The sequence below is a fragment of the Meleagris gallopavo genome, chromosome Z (assembly GCF_000146605.3).
Source record: "Meleagris gallopavo isolate NT-WF06-2002-E0010 breed Aviagen turkey brand Nicholas breeding stock chromosome Z, Turkey_5.1, whole genome shotgun sequence".
NCBI lineage: Eukaryota > Metazoa > Chordata > Aves > Galliformes > Phasianidae > Meleagris > Meleagris gallopavo.
Genome location: NC_015041.2, coordinates 61,502,578 through 61,519,932, shown reverse-complemented (window position 1 = coordinate 61,519,932; position 17,355 = coordinate 61,502,578). Strand labels below are relative to the sequence as shown.

The following is a 17,355-nucleotide window of genomic DNA, read 5'->3' as shown; positions in this document are numbered from 1 at the left end:
CTTCTTGAGGAGCGATCAGCCTTCCTGGACCTCTTTACCCTTCGGGACTGAAACCCAAGGGACCCTCATTACCAGCGTGATGTAATAGTTCAAAGTCCACCCTCTGGAAGTCCAAGGTAGCAGTTTTTCTGCCCCCCCTTCTGGTTCCACCGAGAATCACAGTCACTGTGCCCAAAACAGCTCCTAACCTCCACAGCTCCCACCAGGTCTTCTCTGTTTGTGAATAGCAGGTCTACTGGGGCACCTCCACTTGTAGGCTCTCTCTCACCAGCTGCAGAAGGAAATTATCTTCCATACACTCTAGAAACCTCCTAGACTACTTCTTTTGTGCTGCATTGTATTTCCAGTATATATCAGGGAAGCTGAAGTCCCCCACGAGAACAAGGGCTGGTGATTGCACAAATTCTTCCAGCTACTCATAGAACGCCCATCTGGCTCTTCATCCTGGTTAGACTGTCTATAACAGACCCACATCAGGATGACTGCCTTGTTGGCTCTCCCTCTGATCCTTACCCAGCCCTAAACTCAACAGTGTCAAAGGTCTCTCTATCATAGGGAGCCACACCACCATCCTCCTCCTTCCTTGCCTGTTTCTTCTGAAGAGCTTATAGCCATCTGTTGCAGCACTCCAGTCATGAGAATAATCCCACCATGTTCCTGTAATGGCAGCTAAGTCATAGTTTGCCTGCTGCACAGTGGCTTCCAGCTCCTCCTGTTTGTTGCCCATGCTGCGTGCATGTAGATGTACTTCAGCTAAGTCCCTTGCCTCACCCCCAGTCTCATCTTCATTTCCCTAGGCTTATCTTTAGCAGGCTTGGTTTTATCCCCTTCTCCATTCATATGTAGTTTAAAGCCCTCCAAGCCCTGACAGCTCCTAGACTGTGATCCATTTCCCCCTTTGAGACAGGAGAGACCCATCTGCAGTCAGCAAGCAAGGTGCCAAGTAAACTGCTTCATGGTCAAAAAAATAAGTCGGGATGGGAGTTGCCTGTGATGCCAAGCTGGGATCTCTTTCCACTCCTCCTCTTCCCTTATATTGCCTCTCTCTGCTTGATGATGGCAGGGCAGGGGATGGGGGGGTATCACCACAGTGTCTTTCTTGCAAATTCAGCAAAGAGTTACTCCACCAATCTATCCCTTGCTCACATTCTCTGGTACTCCTTTATCTCTCCACCTCCTCCTTGACCTTACCACCATACTGAGCAGATCACCCCCTTGCTCACACTTAATACAGGTGGAATCCCTGTAACCTTTCACTGGCAGCCGTAGTTTAGACTTCAATCACTGCTTGCAGCTAGAGACTTGAACCACCACTTTTTTAGGAGGGCGCTCTGTCTGAGTTGCCACATTCTTTTTTACCAGAGCTTTCTGCCTAATGGAAACACGCATCCTCTTGCTCAGTGTCCTGCATATAGCAGAAGGGTTAAGGTTGACTTACCTGGACATACTGTGAAACACATTAAGGTCCTCATTGAAATGAGATTATTACTCTTGTGACTGCCGCATTCCCAAAGAGCAAAAGCTGTAGCTCTTCCTTTGTTGTCACTTGATTTCCCCTCCCATGCTACAGTGAATTTGTCTTTCTTCCTGTGATGCCATTCTCTGAAAATGGAACATTAAAATCTTCCAAGAATCATTGGTGAAACAGAGCTTGTTAGATTTTGCTTGGTATCACTTGGGGTTAAAATGATTTAGCAAAGATGTGAACTCTTTAGGTATATAATAGATGTCATATTGAAGTCGTACATCACTCAGTGGACACCTGCAGAGATGCTTTACACTAAGTCCAGGCATAGCATTTAGTTGCATCCGTTTGGTGCTCTTCCAGCATTAAGTGGCCCTCCAAAAATATAATGTAGCATAAACTACTGAGGAGTTGCACTGTTTTCAAAGATTTGTATCTCTGTGAAAGATAAAATCTTATCCTTCCCCATTTTGCATTCTGCATTTAGGAATATCAACACATCTGTAGTCATGGTAACTGCACTATTCTTGTCTTTCCTACTGAATGTTTATCTCTTATTGACATCACTTTTCAGCAGTAAAATAGAGATATTACTTACTAAACATCAGTGGACAACTTGGTAGAAGTAATTTTAAAGAACTTCACCTTTCAAAATGTCATTTTTGAGTTAGAAAGGAATAGATGGCAGAAAATACGTGATATTCACAGAAATTTGTTATTTTTTTAACCAAGATTTTTTTTTGAGAACTTCTCAACGCAAATATTTGCAATTTTTACAAGCTACTTAATTGTGCAAGTGTGATAGTGTTCTTACCTTTCCCTGAACAGTTGATTTTCATAATTAACCTATGCAAAAAAAAAAAAAATCTGAATTTTATTCTGTTACAGTTCTTCACATAATTGTTCATACAGTACTTTCTGTAACCCTTTTCAACTTTAGCCTACCAATGGTGTCAGTGGGAATGTCATTCTCTCTTCTTGCAAATATCACTATGTTCTTTTCCTGTTATTTATGCATGAAATGTCTCCTGTGAGATGATCCTTAAGGTTTATTATCTTTTCCTTCAAATTTCTTCTCAAGATTCATTTCTCTATGACAAATGCAAGAAACTACTAAATTGAGCTAATGAACGTTGAAGGTATACTGGTAGTTTCCTCTCATTTTGTTTTTTGGTTCCTTTTTTTTTTTCCATTCTCTGTATTGTCTTCTATAATGGCTATTGGCCTGAGTCTAAATCTTAGAAGTACAACCTGAGTACAATTGTAAATAAGTACCAATTCTCCTGAAAATAAATGCAATGTGACAGAGGCCTCTAAGTCAGTGTTAGTGCATGAAGTTTTCCTGACAAGCCAATGGAGAATGATCCCAGGACAGAAGAACAACTGAATCAAATCTTTGTTTCAAGTCCAAGTGTATTGGCAGCCTGATTTCATTTTGTTGTTGTTCAATTTCTTTCAATCTATTAATTTCTGGAACGCAGACAAAAAGCTACTTAATGTCTGCAGTTTATTTAAAAGCTGAGATGCTTCGGAGATCAATTAAGAAAAAGAGAGCAGAATCTCTGTAGGACCAAGAAAGGCTTGATTGAAGAGGAGAGAAAATTTATGTACAATACTTACATAGTTTCTGAGATGCTCCAGTGTAAGAAAAACAACTGTCCTTTGGAGAATGTGTAAGCTGGCTTGGCATGGCCTGTGGTAGAGCTTGAGATCACAAAGCTTAGGCATTTTGCTAACAGAAGATCTGGTGAGACACAGCGTTCCTAACACATTTACAATGAAAGACCCTATGATGAGAATGTCAACATTACAGAGAATGCCAGTCAGAATTTCAGTCCCCCTGTACCACTGTGTCTCTAAGACCATTCCTAAATATCTACTATTTTCATGTTTTTCTTTTTTGTCCCTCAAGCCTTCTTGACTCATCTGTGCCATCATCCCAGCCTGTTCTCATCAATCCCCAGCACAACCTCCACTGCTTCTTGCTGCAGTCCAGCAGCAAGGACTCTCCTCTCTTGTCTCCTACCTGGAAAGCTCTGTGTCAGAATCACAGATCCAGGAAACTAGATCAGATGGTCTCACAAAATGATTGTGTATGATGGGTAGCTGAGAGACAAAGCTGCAGAAGAAAAACCTTCCCAAACCACACTGAAGTTGGTAAAAGTTTGCATCACACAGGTGAAATCTTTACTGCGAGCTGTAGCTTCTCACACACAGAACTGTCTACTGAACAGACATGAGTAAAGTTGTGTGGCAAAGATTTGAGCACAGGTGTTTGTTGGCGCATTGCTTACTGGAGTGTGACAGATGGTGACATGAATGGCAAAGACAGGACCCTTCATTCTCCCCAGTATGTGTCCCATGCTCAAAAGTACAGAAATGTTAAAACTCAGCTAACAAGGCAGGAAGAAAAAATCTCATACAGGAAGAAAAATTTACTGTCTCTGAGCAGAGGCTCGTAAAAATTGATCTGGGTGCGTTACTATTTGAGCAATGGGCAGGATATGATTTAAAATCCCTTCAAAGTAGGACTGTTTCTGAGGATCAGCTGGTAGAGTTTAGTAGAATGTGTATGAGTCAGACATCTGCAATGCAAAACTTCAACCTAGAAGGCTTATTTAATGCAGTTATGTTTTTGAAAAGAGAATCTTAGAAGGTAAAGTATTAAGTAACATTAACATCAGGCAGAGGTGTCATCTCTGATATGTTATACTGGGTGTTTTAACTGCCTGAAAGGCTGGAAGGTGGGGACAGTGGCTAATGACACAAAAACAGGTCTGGGTCTAATTCTGGCTAAATCTGGTCAGGTATGCTCTACCTTTTATCTATAAAGGCTTCAAAATGAGATGGAGGAAAGGGGAGACACAGTACAAATATAGCACATTTACATGGCTTACACATCGCTGTGTATAATATCCAGAATTGCAGTGTTCTGGTGGATAATCAGTTTGCTTTTTCTTATTTGTCACAATTCTTCAGTTCAAAAGCTATGGAGTACAGATACAGACATGTCTTTGTAAAGTATTTATGGATTCAAAGCTGCAGAATTTTGTTCAAAATTATTTGCATTTCAAAGCAGCAGGAATGACTGTTTGGGTGAGTTCATACAGAGCTATTAGTTAATAACTTTTATAAGCTTTCTTAATTGCATGGCTGAACCTTGATTGAGGCCCTGTGTTGAAAAAGAGTGCAGCCATCAGTAAATTGACTCTTGACATGAGACTTAAGAAACAGAACCAATGAAAGGCAAAAAAGGAGGGAATTGATTTTTATTTTTAGTAAATAATTCCATGTTATATTTCCTTTCCCAAAATATATTGAAGTGTGCTAAATACCTCCAGAAAGATGGAGAAAGCAATTTTGCACATTCCCATTTGTTCATATAAGTTCATATAAGTTGGAGCATGTAAGCATATAAGTTGGAGTTGGACCAGACATTAACAGGACTGGACATATCAAGTTGGACTAGATGACCTTTAAAGGTCCCTTCCAACTCTAAGGATTTTGCGATTCTATATAGAAACTATTGGATCATAATTACTTATTATTTTACTGTATATGTATACCAAGAGACTATAATCTTAGAGAAGCACTCCACAGTGCAAGGCACAATGGAATTTTAGAGCAAAAATACAACAGCTTCAGATTACATGCATGCATGTATGCATATTTGTGTGTTTGTACTTTCTTATATGTATCACAGTGAAGAAAAATTTTACTAAAGGATGCAGAGAAATGATGAAAAAGTAATGCTCCGGTCTTTAGAGCAAATACCTACACTGGCAAAGTATGCAGAAATGGAACATGACATGTTGATCAATGACACCAATAATTCAGTACAGTGTCAGTGAAATTGCCAATTAATTAATATCCCATGAGTCTAAAGAAATGTGGATCATTGTTAAAAGTATTGTGAGGTGCAAAAAAAATCATCTTGCAGTGAAAAATATTATATGAATGTCTCATTCCATAAAGTGTTTGAACACTGCAGCATTGTTATTTAATGAATGTATAATAATCAGCAGTGGTAATCACACTGACCCAACATGTACACTGGAGACAAAGATGCACCCTCAGAATGATCTCACAGTGAAGGAGCAGGGGAGGCTCTGTTAGTGATATTAGGAGACGTGTACTGAAAATGCCGCTTCACATTCATTAAATCCGGACTGGATGATACACTGGGAAATTCTCCCAGCATTCACCTTTGCTTGACCTTTTTACCTTTCCTGTTATATGCACAAGTATCTGAGGTACTGTAACATTTTTTTCCTATAATTAAGTCATTTCTGCACAAAGCTGTTCAAATTTAAGGATGTAGCCACAGGTGTGAGTAGGAGAATATATGATAGTATCTGCATCAAAGTTGAAATAATCCATTAAACTTATACTTTCTTCTAACCTGTACTTGTTGATGCATTTAATCTTTGTTTTTTTCAACTTGCAGCTCCATAAAGATGTGTAATTTACTCCAGATTAAAATTCAGCTCTGAATCTGGCTTGCCTGCAAATGCACACACACACACGTGCATGCCTTTATAGATAAACACATACCCATCTTCATCTTTGTGCACGTTCTTGCAGAAGGTAACTGATAATGTTTAAAATGCAACATTAACATTACCTTCCTTTATTTCAGCCACCGTCAAAAAATGCTTTTATCATCTTTCATACTGTCCACCTCCTACTTCACACTCCCCAGAAGTTTTACTTACTAGGTGGTTTGGATAGCTGCAAAAAGCATTTCATATTTTTGCCATCCAGAATGAACACTCCAGGGGTGCTTGTCTTCCTCTGAACCTGTTTACTTTTCTCTTCGTGCATTAGGTGAATAAGATGGGAAATGAATTCCTGGCGTGCAGAAGTATCATTATGAAAGTGCGAAGCTCACAGACTGAGCTCTGAAAGTACTGATCAGAGCACCCAAAAGCCTCTTTGATCTGAATTCACTGCAAACACCTAACTCACAGACCCCTATAGATTTCCAGTTTTAACTTTGTGCCTAATGAAGTGAAGTTTATCTCTGAAAAGCTTTATCACAGCTGGGCATAACTAGAAATACTTACTTGCAAGACTACAGCGTAAGGGGGAAACTAAATGAATCTCAGCAGTTTGTCTTTCCAGGACAAAGCTGAAATGTGCTTTCATAAGTAGTATAATAAAGAATAGTCTTTATCCAGGACCCCAGACTACACCACAAACACAGCATGCATTTTGCCTCATATCTCTGCATAGAAGTGTCAGGGTAGAAAGAAGAAGCCATGTCAGTCAAGAGTGAGACTCTTCCACAGAGTTATGAAAAGAGTGTTCTGTGAACCATTTAATTATTGTTTGTAGAACATAACTTACATGCAACTATGAAAGAATTTATTGTTCAGCCAATTAAGCTTTTAACACTCAAAGCACAACAGCTGTTCATTACTCAGTTACAAAAATGCTAATGCTATAATGCTTACAATGCAATTTCTGTTGAGGACTGTTAAGGACAGAAAAGATAATTAGATCCAAATATCCACTTTTTGCATGTTAAATCCCCACCCTTCTGATTGCCCACAGTCTGAAGGGGCAGTCCTCCTCCATCAGACAGGGATGAATGTGATAAGTTGTCATACCCAAGGTGTTTGCCAGAGTAGCATGTTGTGGTTGCAGCAGTTACTGGTGGTAGTTTCTTCTTCTTCTGTCCAAGGCTTCAAAAACCATGTTTGCTAACGTAGTTTGGTTGGATCATGCATTTAGTTATGCCATATTCGCATAAATCTCTAAATCCTGTGCCATACATGGGAAGATTTCTTTTTAGGATCTAATCCACACAGTTGCACACAGATGAGCAAAACTTGACTGAAATTTAAGTTGAAAACTTAAGCGCTGAAACCAGCACTGAAAGGACTAGTTCTCAAAGCTCAAAGCTGCAGGTCAGGCAATAATTTGGGTAATTTTATCATTATGCATAAGACAAGCTAAGCACTAATCATCTGACCAGACTAAGGGGAAGATATAGGCAGAAGTGATGTAAACAATTTTATAGATACAACTGAAATCAAGCTCAAATTAACCAATCCAGTAAAGGCTTCACAAGGCCCGGAGTACTCTGCAATTTGATATTATGAAGCCCAAATTTCAGCATTCTACTTGGCTTCATCAAATGGCCTGGGCCTCAAGACTGAGGTATTTTCTTGCAAGCACCTTATTCTGCGTGTGTATGATACATGCCTTCAGATGAATACCTGTATTGTTTTATTCTCTCATTTTGAAACAGGCTGTTGAGTACCTTTGTTTAGTACCTAACCTTAAAAAAGTCTCTTAACTTTGGTGACTAAACCTGTAAATGTTTCATTTCATGAAGGATAGTTAATTTAATAGGGTCTGTCTTGTCTCCTACTATCCTCAGTTTTAGCCCAAGGGCAGGAATTAAATACATTTTTTGCTCAGTGTGATTTCCTAACCAACTGCTGTGTTTCTTTGGACAGTGTGCTACTTAAGCAGAACCATACTTGTCTCTCTTACCTTCCTTCTCTCTCCAAAGCTAATTTACCTTGCCATGGAAATATAAGGATGTATCCTTTAAAACCACCTCAGATCTTTGATACTCAAAATCACATAAAAACTCCGTGCAATAAAAGCAAAGAATCAGTTTTTTCTTAATAGAAATTCTAATCAGAGAGGCCACAATTCTTTTTCTTATCTGAGTCATTGTGTATGTGTATGTGTGAACAAGCTCCATCTACTTATAACTGCAGTTCATGCGATAAATGTTAAAAGGAATCTTTTTATTGTCAAGGAACTCTTTCTTGAAGATAATAAATACATCATTATGGTTTGCCTTAAAAAAATGACTAGAGTAAGAAAGGCAAAAGCCTAGATTTATATCACTTCATGGTGGCCCAATGTTGTAAACACATCACAAATATGATTAGCTTTATTTGCAGAGTGTTTGATGTTTGTCGTTGCATTAGTTACAGCAGTCTTGTGGAAGCCCACTGAGAGTTAGAAAGGAAAAAAACTAATGAATTTTAGTATTTTCAGTAGGAAAAGCTGTTTTGTCTCCTCTGATGTCTGGAAGGGAAACACTGGATAAAGAGATCCTGTGGCAAGCCCAATGCTAGTGAAGGAAAATCTACTTTTTTGTTGCTGTTTCTGTCCACAATTGTTTTGTTTCAAATGAAAACACACATGCCTGCTTTGAAATAGCACTTAAAACAGAAGTCTCCTTTTGCTGCAGACTTAACTTGTCTCTTTTCCCAACCTCATCCTTACAGGCCCGTGACGGAGGGTTAGACCGAACCGGTGGAGTCATGCTTCACACAGCTGTATCTTGCTGGCAGCCATTCCTAGGTTTGGCTGTGCTGCTAGTCTTCACGGGCCCCACTTTTGGCTGCCCAGCCCGCTGTGAATGCTCAGCACAGAACAAGTCCGTGAACTGCCACCGGAGGCGCCTGTTGTCCATTCCAGAGGGCATTCCCATTGAAACCAAAATCTTGAACCTCAGCAAGAACAGACTGAAGAGCGTCAACCCCGAAGAATTTATGTCGTACCCCTTGCTGGAGGAGATTGACCTCAGTGACAATATAATCGCCAATGTGGAGCCTGGAGCCTTTAACAATCTCTTCAACTTGCGCTCCCTGAGGCTGAAAGGAAACCGTCTGAAGCTGGTCCCCCTCGGGGTGTTCACTGGGTTGTCAAACTTAACAAAGCTTGATATAAGTGAAAACAAGATTGTCATTTTGCTGGACTACATGTTCCAAGATTTGCATAACCTAAAAACCCTGGAGGTTGGGGACAATGATTTGGTTTATATATCACACAGGGCCTTTAGTGGACTGCTTAGCCTGGAGCAGCTCACCCTGGAGAGATGCAATCTCACGGCTGTACCAACAGAAGCTCTTTCCCACCTCCACAACCTCATCAGTCTTCATTTGAAACAGCTTAACATCAACGCTTTGCCTGTGTATGCCTTTAAAAGATTGTTTCGCCTGAAAGACCTGGAGATAGACTCCTGGCCACTCCTGGACATGCTGCCTGCCAACAGCCTGTACGGTCTCAACCTGACTTTTCTCTCCATCACCAACACCAACCTGTCCGCAGTACCTTACACTGCTTTTAAACATCTGGTTTACCTGACACATCTAAACTTGTCCTACAACCCCATCAGCACCATTGAGGCAGGAATGCTTTCTGATTTGGTACGTCTGCAGGAACTCCACATGGTGGGGGCCCAGTTACGTACCATCGAACCACATGCTTTCCAAGGGCTCCGATTCCTACGTGTGCTTAATGTATCCCAAAACCTGCTAGAAACCCTAGAAGAGAATGTATTTCATTCCCCCAAAGCCCTTGAGATCCTCTGCATTAACAACAATCCTCTGGCCTGTGACTGCCGTCTCCTTTGGATTTTACAGAGGCAGCCCACTTTGCAGTTTGGAGGTCAGCCACCAATGTGTGCTGGCCCAGACAGTGTCAAGGAGAGATCATTCAAAGATTTTCACAGCACAGCCCTCTCCTTTTACTTCACCTGCAAGAAGCCCAGGATACAAGACAAGAAGCTGCAATACCTGGTCGTGGAGGAAGGGCAGACAGTGCAGCTGATGTGCAATGCTGACGGGGATCCGCAGCCCACCATATCCTGGGTTACCCCACGTCGGAGGCTGATCACAACCAAGTCAAATGGAAGAGCCACTGTGCTGGGAGATGGTACACTGGAGATCCGATTTGCTCAAGACCAGGACACTGGGATCTATGTTTGTATTGCAAGTAACGCAGCTGGGAATGACACCTATTCGGCCTCCCTTACGGTAAAGGGGTTCACTTCAGACCGTTTCCTTTATGCCAACAGGACCCCTATGTATATGACAGACTCCAACGACACCAATTCCAATGGAACTAATGCAAACACTTTCTCTCTGGACCTTAAGACAATATTGGTGTCCACAGCTATGGGCTGCTTCACATTCCTTGGAGTGGTTTTATTTTGTTTCTTACTTCTTTTTGTGTGGAGCCGAGGGAAAGGCAAACACAAAACCAGCATTGACCTTGAATATGTCCCTCGCAAAAACAATGGTGCTGTAGTTGAAGGGGAGGTTTCTGGACCGCGAAGGTTCAATATGAAAATGATTTGATGGTGTTCTGCTAGCAGTACTTTTTCTGTGGCATTATAACCAATTAAACCAGCCTGGCATGTGGAATTGCTGGGTAAACGCAGCTTAATGCAGCTGTCACTGTATCAAAAGGTTATGTGGAAATCAAAAGACTCTTTCTGGTTGTACAGCAGAGCCTCCAGACCTTGAGGCAGATATGTCAGGGCCTTTCATAGAACTGGTAAATTGTACTAACTGTTTGCATTGCAAATATTGGCATTCTGGGGATATCAGCAATGAACCGTTGGCTCATGCTCATGGACAATTGTTCAACATTTTCTACCACTACAAAAAGAAAAAGAAAAAGGAAAAAAATAAGCCTACAGTGTAGGATTAACATACCTAAAGAAAAAGACACATTTGTCGAAAGCATACTCTACAGTGAAATTTGTATCTATAGATCTCATTTGGTAAAGAGCCTTGCATCATACTTCTACTTGGTTCAACACCACAAAAATTGGTAGTCCTTTTTTTTTTGTTTTTTTTTTTGTTGGTTTTTTTTTTTGTTTATTTGTTTTTTTAATATACATCTATACTGTGTACATTTTAAAGCAATACAAATGAGAGGTTGTGCTTTTAGATATCCACCAATACTGACCCAAGTGTGATGTCACCTCCCTTTTAACTACCATCTAACTCAAATTAGACTCCTGTAGTTACCAATTAGAAAGCAACATTAAATATTTTTCTCCTCATGTAGAAGGCCAGAGATGAATAGTTGAGAGCAAAAATGCTCAACTCTATTGATCTTCTCTTCATATAAATATAAGGCATGTGCCTAGTTTTGATACAGAATGGAATATTTTTTATATCTGTGATATCACACTGGACCAGTTTACTGTAACACAGCCCTGGACTGCATCCAGGGAAGGCAACCCACCAGATACTGCTGGCGTAGAGGAGCTGAGTTCTTGATTAGTGAGACTTGTTTTTTGTTAGCCCTGCTTTAATTTCAAAGCTACTGTTAAATTCTTAAAATGTTAATCTGTATGGGGCAAAACTGCAAACTCCTTGGGAAATATGGTCATCTTTCTATTTGGAGGACTGAATTAAAACATACAAAAACATTTCTGCAAAGAATGAACTCTTCTCCAATGCCAGTAAACTAGGGTTGTTCATGCATAATATGGGGATTATAATACGAAAATGTTTGGAACATGATAGCCTCAAAAAGGCTAACATACTGCCAGATATAATGAACCTCTAGCCACTGTCATCTTCATCTTGTATATTTGTAGATAACACATAATCACAAAGCTAATTTCCAAGAACAGATTACTTAGCTATTCTTGATGCCATTTTAATAACTATGTGGTTATGTTTCTTTCAGGGGCAGTATCTTAGAGCAAGAGGGGCAAGTTTCTTCAGGTTTTAGAAAGTATTTTTAGTGGAGAGAAGACAGAAGTGGAAAGTTAGTTCAGGTCAATTAAATGCTTTTTGTTTTATTCCTCTAAACAAATCCTCAAAAGGCTCAGAACTAAAACTTTATTCTTTATTGTTGGTGCCACTGTTCTTATTTTGAAACTCTCAGCAATGGAGTTTTTCAGTGACCTCTCAATTTTTTTAGCAGTTACAAGCCATAGGTTTACTGCTAAGTGATTAATAACAATTTATAAGTAATTGGAGTAAATTAGAATAAAGGTAATAATGACTGTGTATGTGTTTAGCCAAAAAGAATATGAAATTGTTGTAGAATAGAACTTTCAGATTAATATGATTTAAGAGCCTATTAGCAATCTCAAAATTAGATTTCAGTGCTCTGAAGCTGAAGTCAGGCTGACCTGCAATGAGATGCTGGTGTTTCTAAAAGTACAATCCATACTTTTTGGCAGAGATTTTCTAAGCAGGATAAAAATCTTCAACTGCTATCAAGGGAAATGTGCCAAAAGTTGTACATCCATCTGTGCTCCTCAGGTGTATCATCAGTATAGCTATAGGACCCAAGGTCAAGGCAGTGTTGAGAATCTCTATTCGTAGTGGCTGTTTTTTGGTTGCCTCGCTGCTGTTTTTTAGGTCACCCAGCTGAGGAAGATGCAGGGGTTGTTAGAATTTTTTTCACCTTACTTGCTTTGAGTTGGGTTTTGTAGCTTTCTTTTTTTGTGTGTGCGTGTGTTCTGAACTAGACAGCTAGAGATTTATGGAGATGCTTGAGAGTAATCCTCTTTGTTCTATGAAAGTTTGTAAAACATTATTATTAGACAGAATAACCCCTGACTAAACGCTACCACTGGGGAAATTGTTTTTACTGATACAATAACCACCGCACTGAAGCCCAAAACTCTATTGTACCTTAATGTGGGCAGTTAAAGAAACAAATGGGGATAAAACGAAGTGTTTCTGAACTGCCCATTAAAGACATTTGCATGTGCCTTTCCCTTGTAATTGTTATTCTTCAATTAGTAACCTATTACCCCTGCAGGCATTTCATGTTAAACGTTAAAATCAATATTAGAAGCAAAAATTCTCCTCAATTCTGGACAGTTGCAGCAGATTATTTCATATTAAATGTCACAATAAAACAACAAGAATAGCAACAAAAACTTGAAAAAAAAATTAGCAAAAATGTGCTTTTAGGGTTAATTATGAGAGGCTGAATTCCCCTCTATCCTCTAGAATGATTCTAAAAAGTGATTGCATTATTAGTGTACTGCAAAGATTTCTGAGCATTAACACGCTAAGTGAAATATGTCTTGGTGATGGAAATTACTGCTTGCTCTTTCAGAGCACTGCCTTGCAGAGCTGTCAGCATTGTGTGTATTGCCCTGAGTTCAGTCAGTATACAGGTTGTTTTTAAAAACCAGTGTTTGCTCTCTGCTTCTAGCATTGTTCTACTTTTTGTAGCCTGCTGATTTCACCGTGGACTTGACAAAGCCTATGGCCCCTCCCAGAGAAAACGAGAAGAGTAAGAGTAAGTGGGACAGGCTTATATCTTGCTTCAGATATTTGTGTATGTATTCCTGGGACACAGACTCACTGTGAGGGAATGCAGTGCTGAGATCAGACCTAGACAACCACCCTTTTGGCAATTTTTTTTTATTTTTATTTTTAATATATAATAAAAGGACAGTAGCTGACTGCACACATGCTCTGCCTTTTACTTGCTCCCAGTCACTTCTCTGTCTGCTTGAGAGATCAAGGAAACTGCAGTTTCCCTTACTGCAAGGAAGTATCATACTGGAGGAAAAGAATCAGGCTGCAAAGAGACACCTGTCACACATGGCTCCCCTGTCATTTATTTGGAGGCAGGCAGACAGTGCATACCTATCACTACAAGAGGGAACAAAGATGTTTTCCCTCCTTCTGCTTTGTGTGGTGGCTTTGTATGGCCACACCTGGTCTTCTCTGGTGGTCAGCACAAGAAGACTGAGCAGCAGTAGTTCTGCAGAAAGAGAGACAACAAAAATGCAGAAACCAGCAGAGCTATTTAAGAAAGCAGGTACACCATTATCTTTGTCAACACAGCTTGTAAGATCTGGGCTGAAGTATTGCCTATTAATGTGTTGGGAAATCCATTTCCACAGACCAATGCTCCATTCTTCTCTTTCATAATGTACAGGTCCTTGTCCTTTCCAAGAGTGGAAAGAGGACCCTACAGGCAATGTCTTGGGGAAGGAGTCTACAATGATAAAGGGGGAATGAAGAATAACCAGTGCCCTAGCCTAGCTATATAGAGATTTGGGACTGGTTTTCAATTTTTTTTCCTTCCTTCTTTCACATTAACTTGGGACCGTTCTTCTCAGAAAGGCTTAGCTTGAGACATCACCTTGGTTAGATACAGATGGAAGAGACTGCTTTTACTGTCTGTTCTACCCTCCCTCACTATTCACACATACTCTTAGTGTCAACACAGCCAGGAGATTCTTAGACCCTAGAGAGCTGTTGATATAATCTGATTTTTTAATTAAACACTTTTTAATGAAGAAGAGCTCACTTGATGTCATTGACACACTACCATTCAAGTTTTCTTTTATTTTTGATTTTCCTTATTTCTTGCAGCATGGTATTGCATGGTGGTAGCAACGATATTGTCATTAAGGAAAATAAGAAAGCCAAATTGCACACTCAGTTCACCAAATTTAGTCAAGGTACACGAGACACAGTAGGAAAGTCAGCATTAATTTATAATTCAAATTCACACTTAAATGTTGTGATTGGAGAAGAAAGTGGTATAGAGGAAACATGGAATGTAGGCCATGTTGCACATGAAGCACATCAAAGATACATATCAAATCAACTTTCCTACGTGACACCTACACATCTGTTTTAAGCATTGGACTTTTCCAGAAAGAAAACAGCAGTATGTGGGAATGCTAGAAGCCCACATTTAACCCACAAAAATATGAAGCATTGGTTGAAAATCCACAAGAACAATTAGCTTCTGGCTGCCCAGCTGCAACAGTGCATTATAGGAAAGACAGGTAAGAAACTGCAGTCAGTAGTCATTTTTGTCTCATGTGCTACATCATCTTGTTTAAAAAGGTCCATTAGACAGTAATAAAATGAGAATTTTTATTTTTTTAACCAAAAATAGAAACATTTGTGTGGTAGGACAGAGTTTCACTTTTTTTTACAGCAGTAGGACACAGCAAGAAGTGAGAAGGGGAAGCCTATTTTGTCTTTATTACTTAATGTTTTGTCTTTGTTACTTAATGTTTTTCCTCTGAGTGATCCCAGTTTGCAATGGGCTAGCATGATGACTGCTCTGCCTATTCCCATCTTCTTTGTTCAAAATGTGTCTTGACATGGAGTTGCAAGAAAAGGAGTACTGTCAAGCTGTCCCTCCTCCGCCAGCTGTATCACTTGTCTTCTCAAACACATGAACCTGCATAGCAGTAGTGCTTTAGGAGTCAAAGTCCACTGCAGCTGATCTCTAGTCTTACCCTAAGAAAGACAAGGTATGGGCTGGCACTGGATACATGCATTCTGATTTGGTTTCAGTGGCCTAAATGGTAGCCCTTCATGCTGAAAAGATGTAGGAGAGAGCTAAGGAAGGAAGAAGTAAAAAACAATTTCATACAGTAATTTAAATGTTAAATAACATTTAAAGGAGGAGTAAAAGGAGCATCTTTCAAAGAATGAAAGGGCCTGAATACTGGAGAATAACTGAAACAATGAATGAGATTTTTCAAGTTAGCTAAGCAGTTTGGATACCCTATCATTACAGGTTCCTATCACCTGTAATGAGAATTACAAACTCAGTTTCCCTAGGCATCTTTGAAAAATCCCAACTGGTTTGGTGATATGTGCTTCTTTTGTTTTCTAGCTCTGCCCTCCCCTCTTCTCAGTTGCAAATGAAAATAATCCCAAATGAAGATCTTTGGATTCAGTTAAGTTTCACTGTATGCTCATGTGCTTTTTGGAATCTAGATCTCAAAGCACAATCTTAAATGCTCTTCAAACCAAAAACAATCCTAAAAAAGGATGAAGCTTGGATAAGCCTCTTCCTGCAAATGAAATAAACAAGTGTCTGTGAGGTTCTTGCTATTGCTACTGAGATAGCTACATGCCAAAAGCAATCTGCAAATTGAATGACTCTGAGTCTTTCTTTTCTTTTTCTTTTCATTTTGTTTTGGTTTGTTTTTTTAACTGGAAGCAGGTGGTCGAAGATAAGGCCAGCTGGAAATAGAAATCTTTATTTATACCCTCAGCAGAATAAAGAGCTGGCATAGGCAAGAAAATTCTTGTTTCAACTTAAGGACACTTTATCCTTCATATTCAAATAGCTTACAGAAGAGTACAAAAAAGCAGACTTTTACCTCGTAATTTCATTACTTGTGTTTGTTTGAACTGGCACCAAAATTGTCATGAAACAGAAGTGTTGGAGCAAGAGACTAAAACTAGATTCTCTACTCTAGTGAGGCAGTATGTATCAGGAGAAATCCCCTCAACATCCGTTATGTGACTTCGTGTTTACACTAGAAATTTGATAGAGGAATATAGATTTTTTGCTCATTATGAAGGGGCTACAGTGGGAAATAAGCAGAATTTATGTTTTAATTAATTCTCACCTTGTGGCATAGCTTCTGTTCTGGATTGCTTTAATATTTGTCACTGTTAATTGAGCTGGAGAATTAGAAATATAGATTCTGGGAAGAAAAAAAGTAAAAGAAAGTCTGCCTACTTCTATTTGTGGTATCTGCAAGTCAGCAACACTACCTGCTCTCACATAAGCCAAGAATGAGTTGAGGTTTCAAGGCAGCTATGAAGATGGTTGTCAACTTGTACAGTTAATAATTTTCACTTTCCAGAAAGCAAAAATTTTATGGCTTCTTAAGGCATTCATTTATGTCATTTTGAACCTTAAAAACAACACTTGGTCCTCATGACACTGGGCACTGTATAAATAGGTAGTAAATGACAATAGTGATCTGGTGAGCTTACAGCCTTATATGTAGGAAAATGGCTTATGGGCAAGTACATAACGATAGCAAGTCTGTCATTTGTTGAGGAGGGAATGCCATAGTGCATAAATATTAGAATATCATCACAGTTACTGAAATCTATTTGCAAGCACATGTAGTTCATATGTATATGTTGTGTGTGAAAAAAAAAAGTTATATTTGTTTTGTTCTTTTTCTTACTTCAAGTATTAAATGTATATTGTTTTTAAAAGGTGAAAAGATTAACCAAGAAAAAAAAAAAAAGTAGTTGTAATTTATTTTAATATATATGATTATGATTATGGTTGGGAAATGAACTAGTGCTGCTGTTATGATTCATGAAGCACATGACAAGTCAGGTTTGTCCGTAAGTTCGCTT

At 39.3% G+C, this 17,355-nt stretch overlaps 1 protein-coding gene across 1 annotated transcript in view; it reads left to right on the top strand.

Annotated features, from left to right (window-relative positions):
* Positions 1-17,206, top strand: part of LINGO2 (leucine rich repeat and Ig domain containing 2) — a 123,135-nt gene extending 105,929 nt beyond the window's left edge. Inside the window, exon 3 of the mRNA XM_019610696.2 lies at positions 8,722-17,206. Within this exon, the coding sequence (XP_019466241.1) occupies positions 8,758-10,578 (1,821 nt within the window). The 5' untranslated portion in view covers positions 8,722-8,757 and the 3' untranslated portion in view covers positions 10,579-17,206. The remainder of the gene's footprint in view (positions 1-8,721) is intronic.
* The last annotated feature ends 149 nt before the right edge of the window (positions 17,207-17,355 follow it).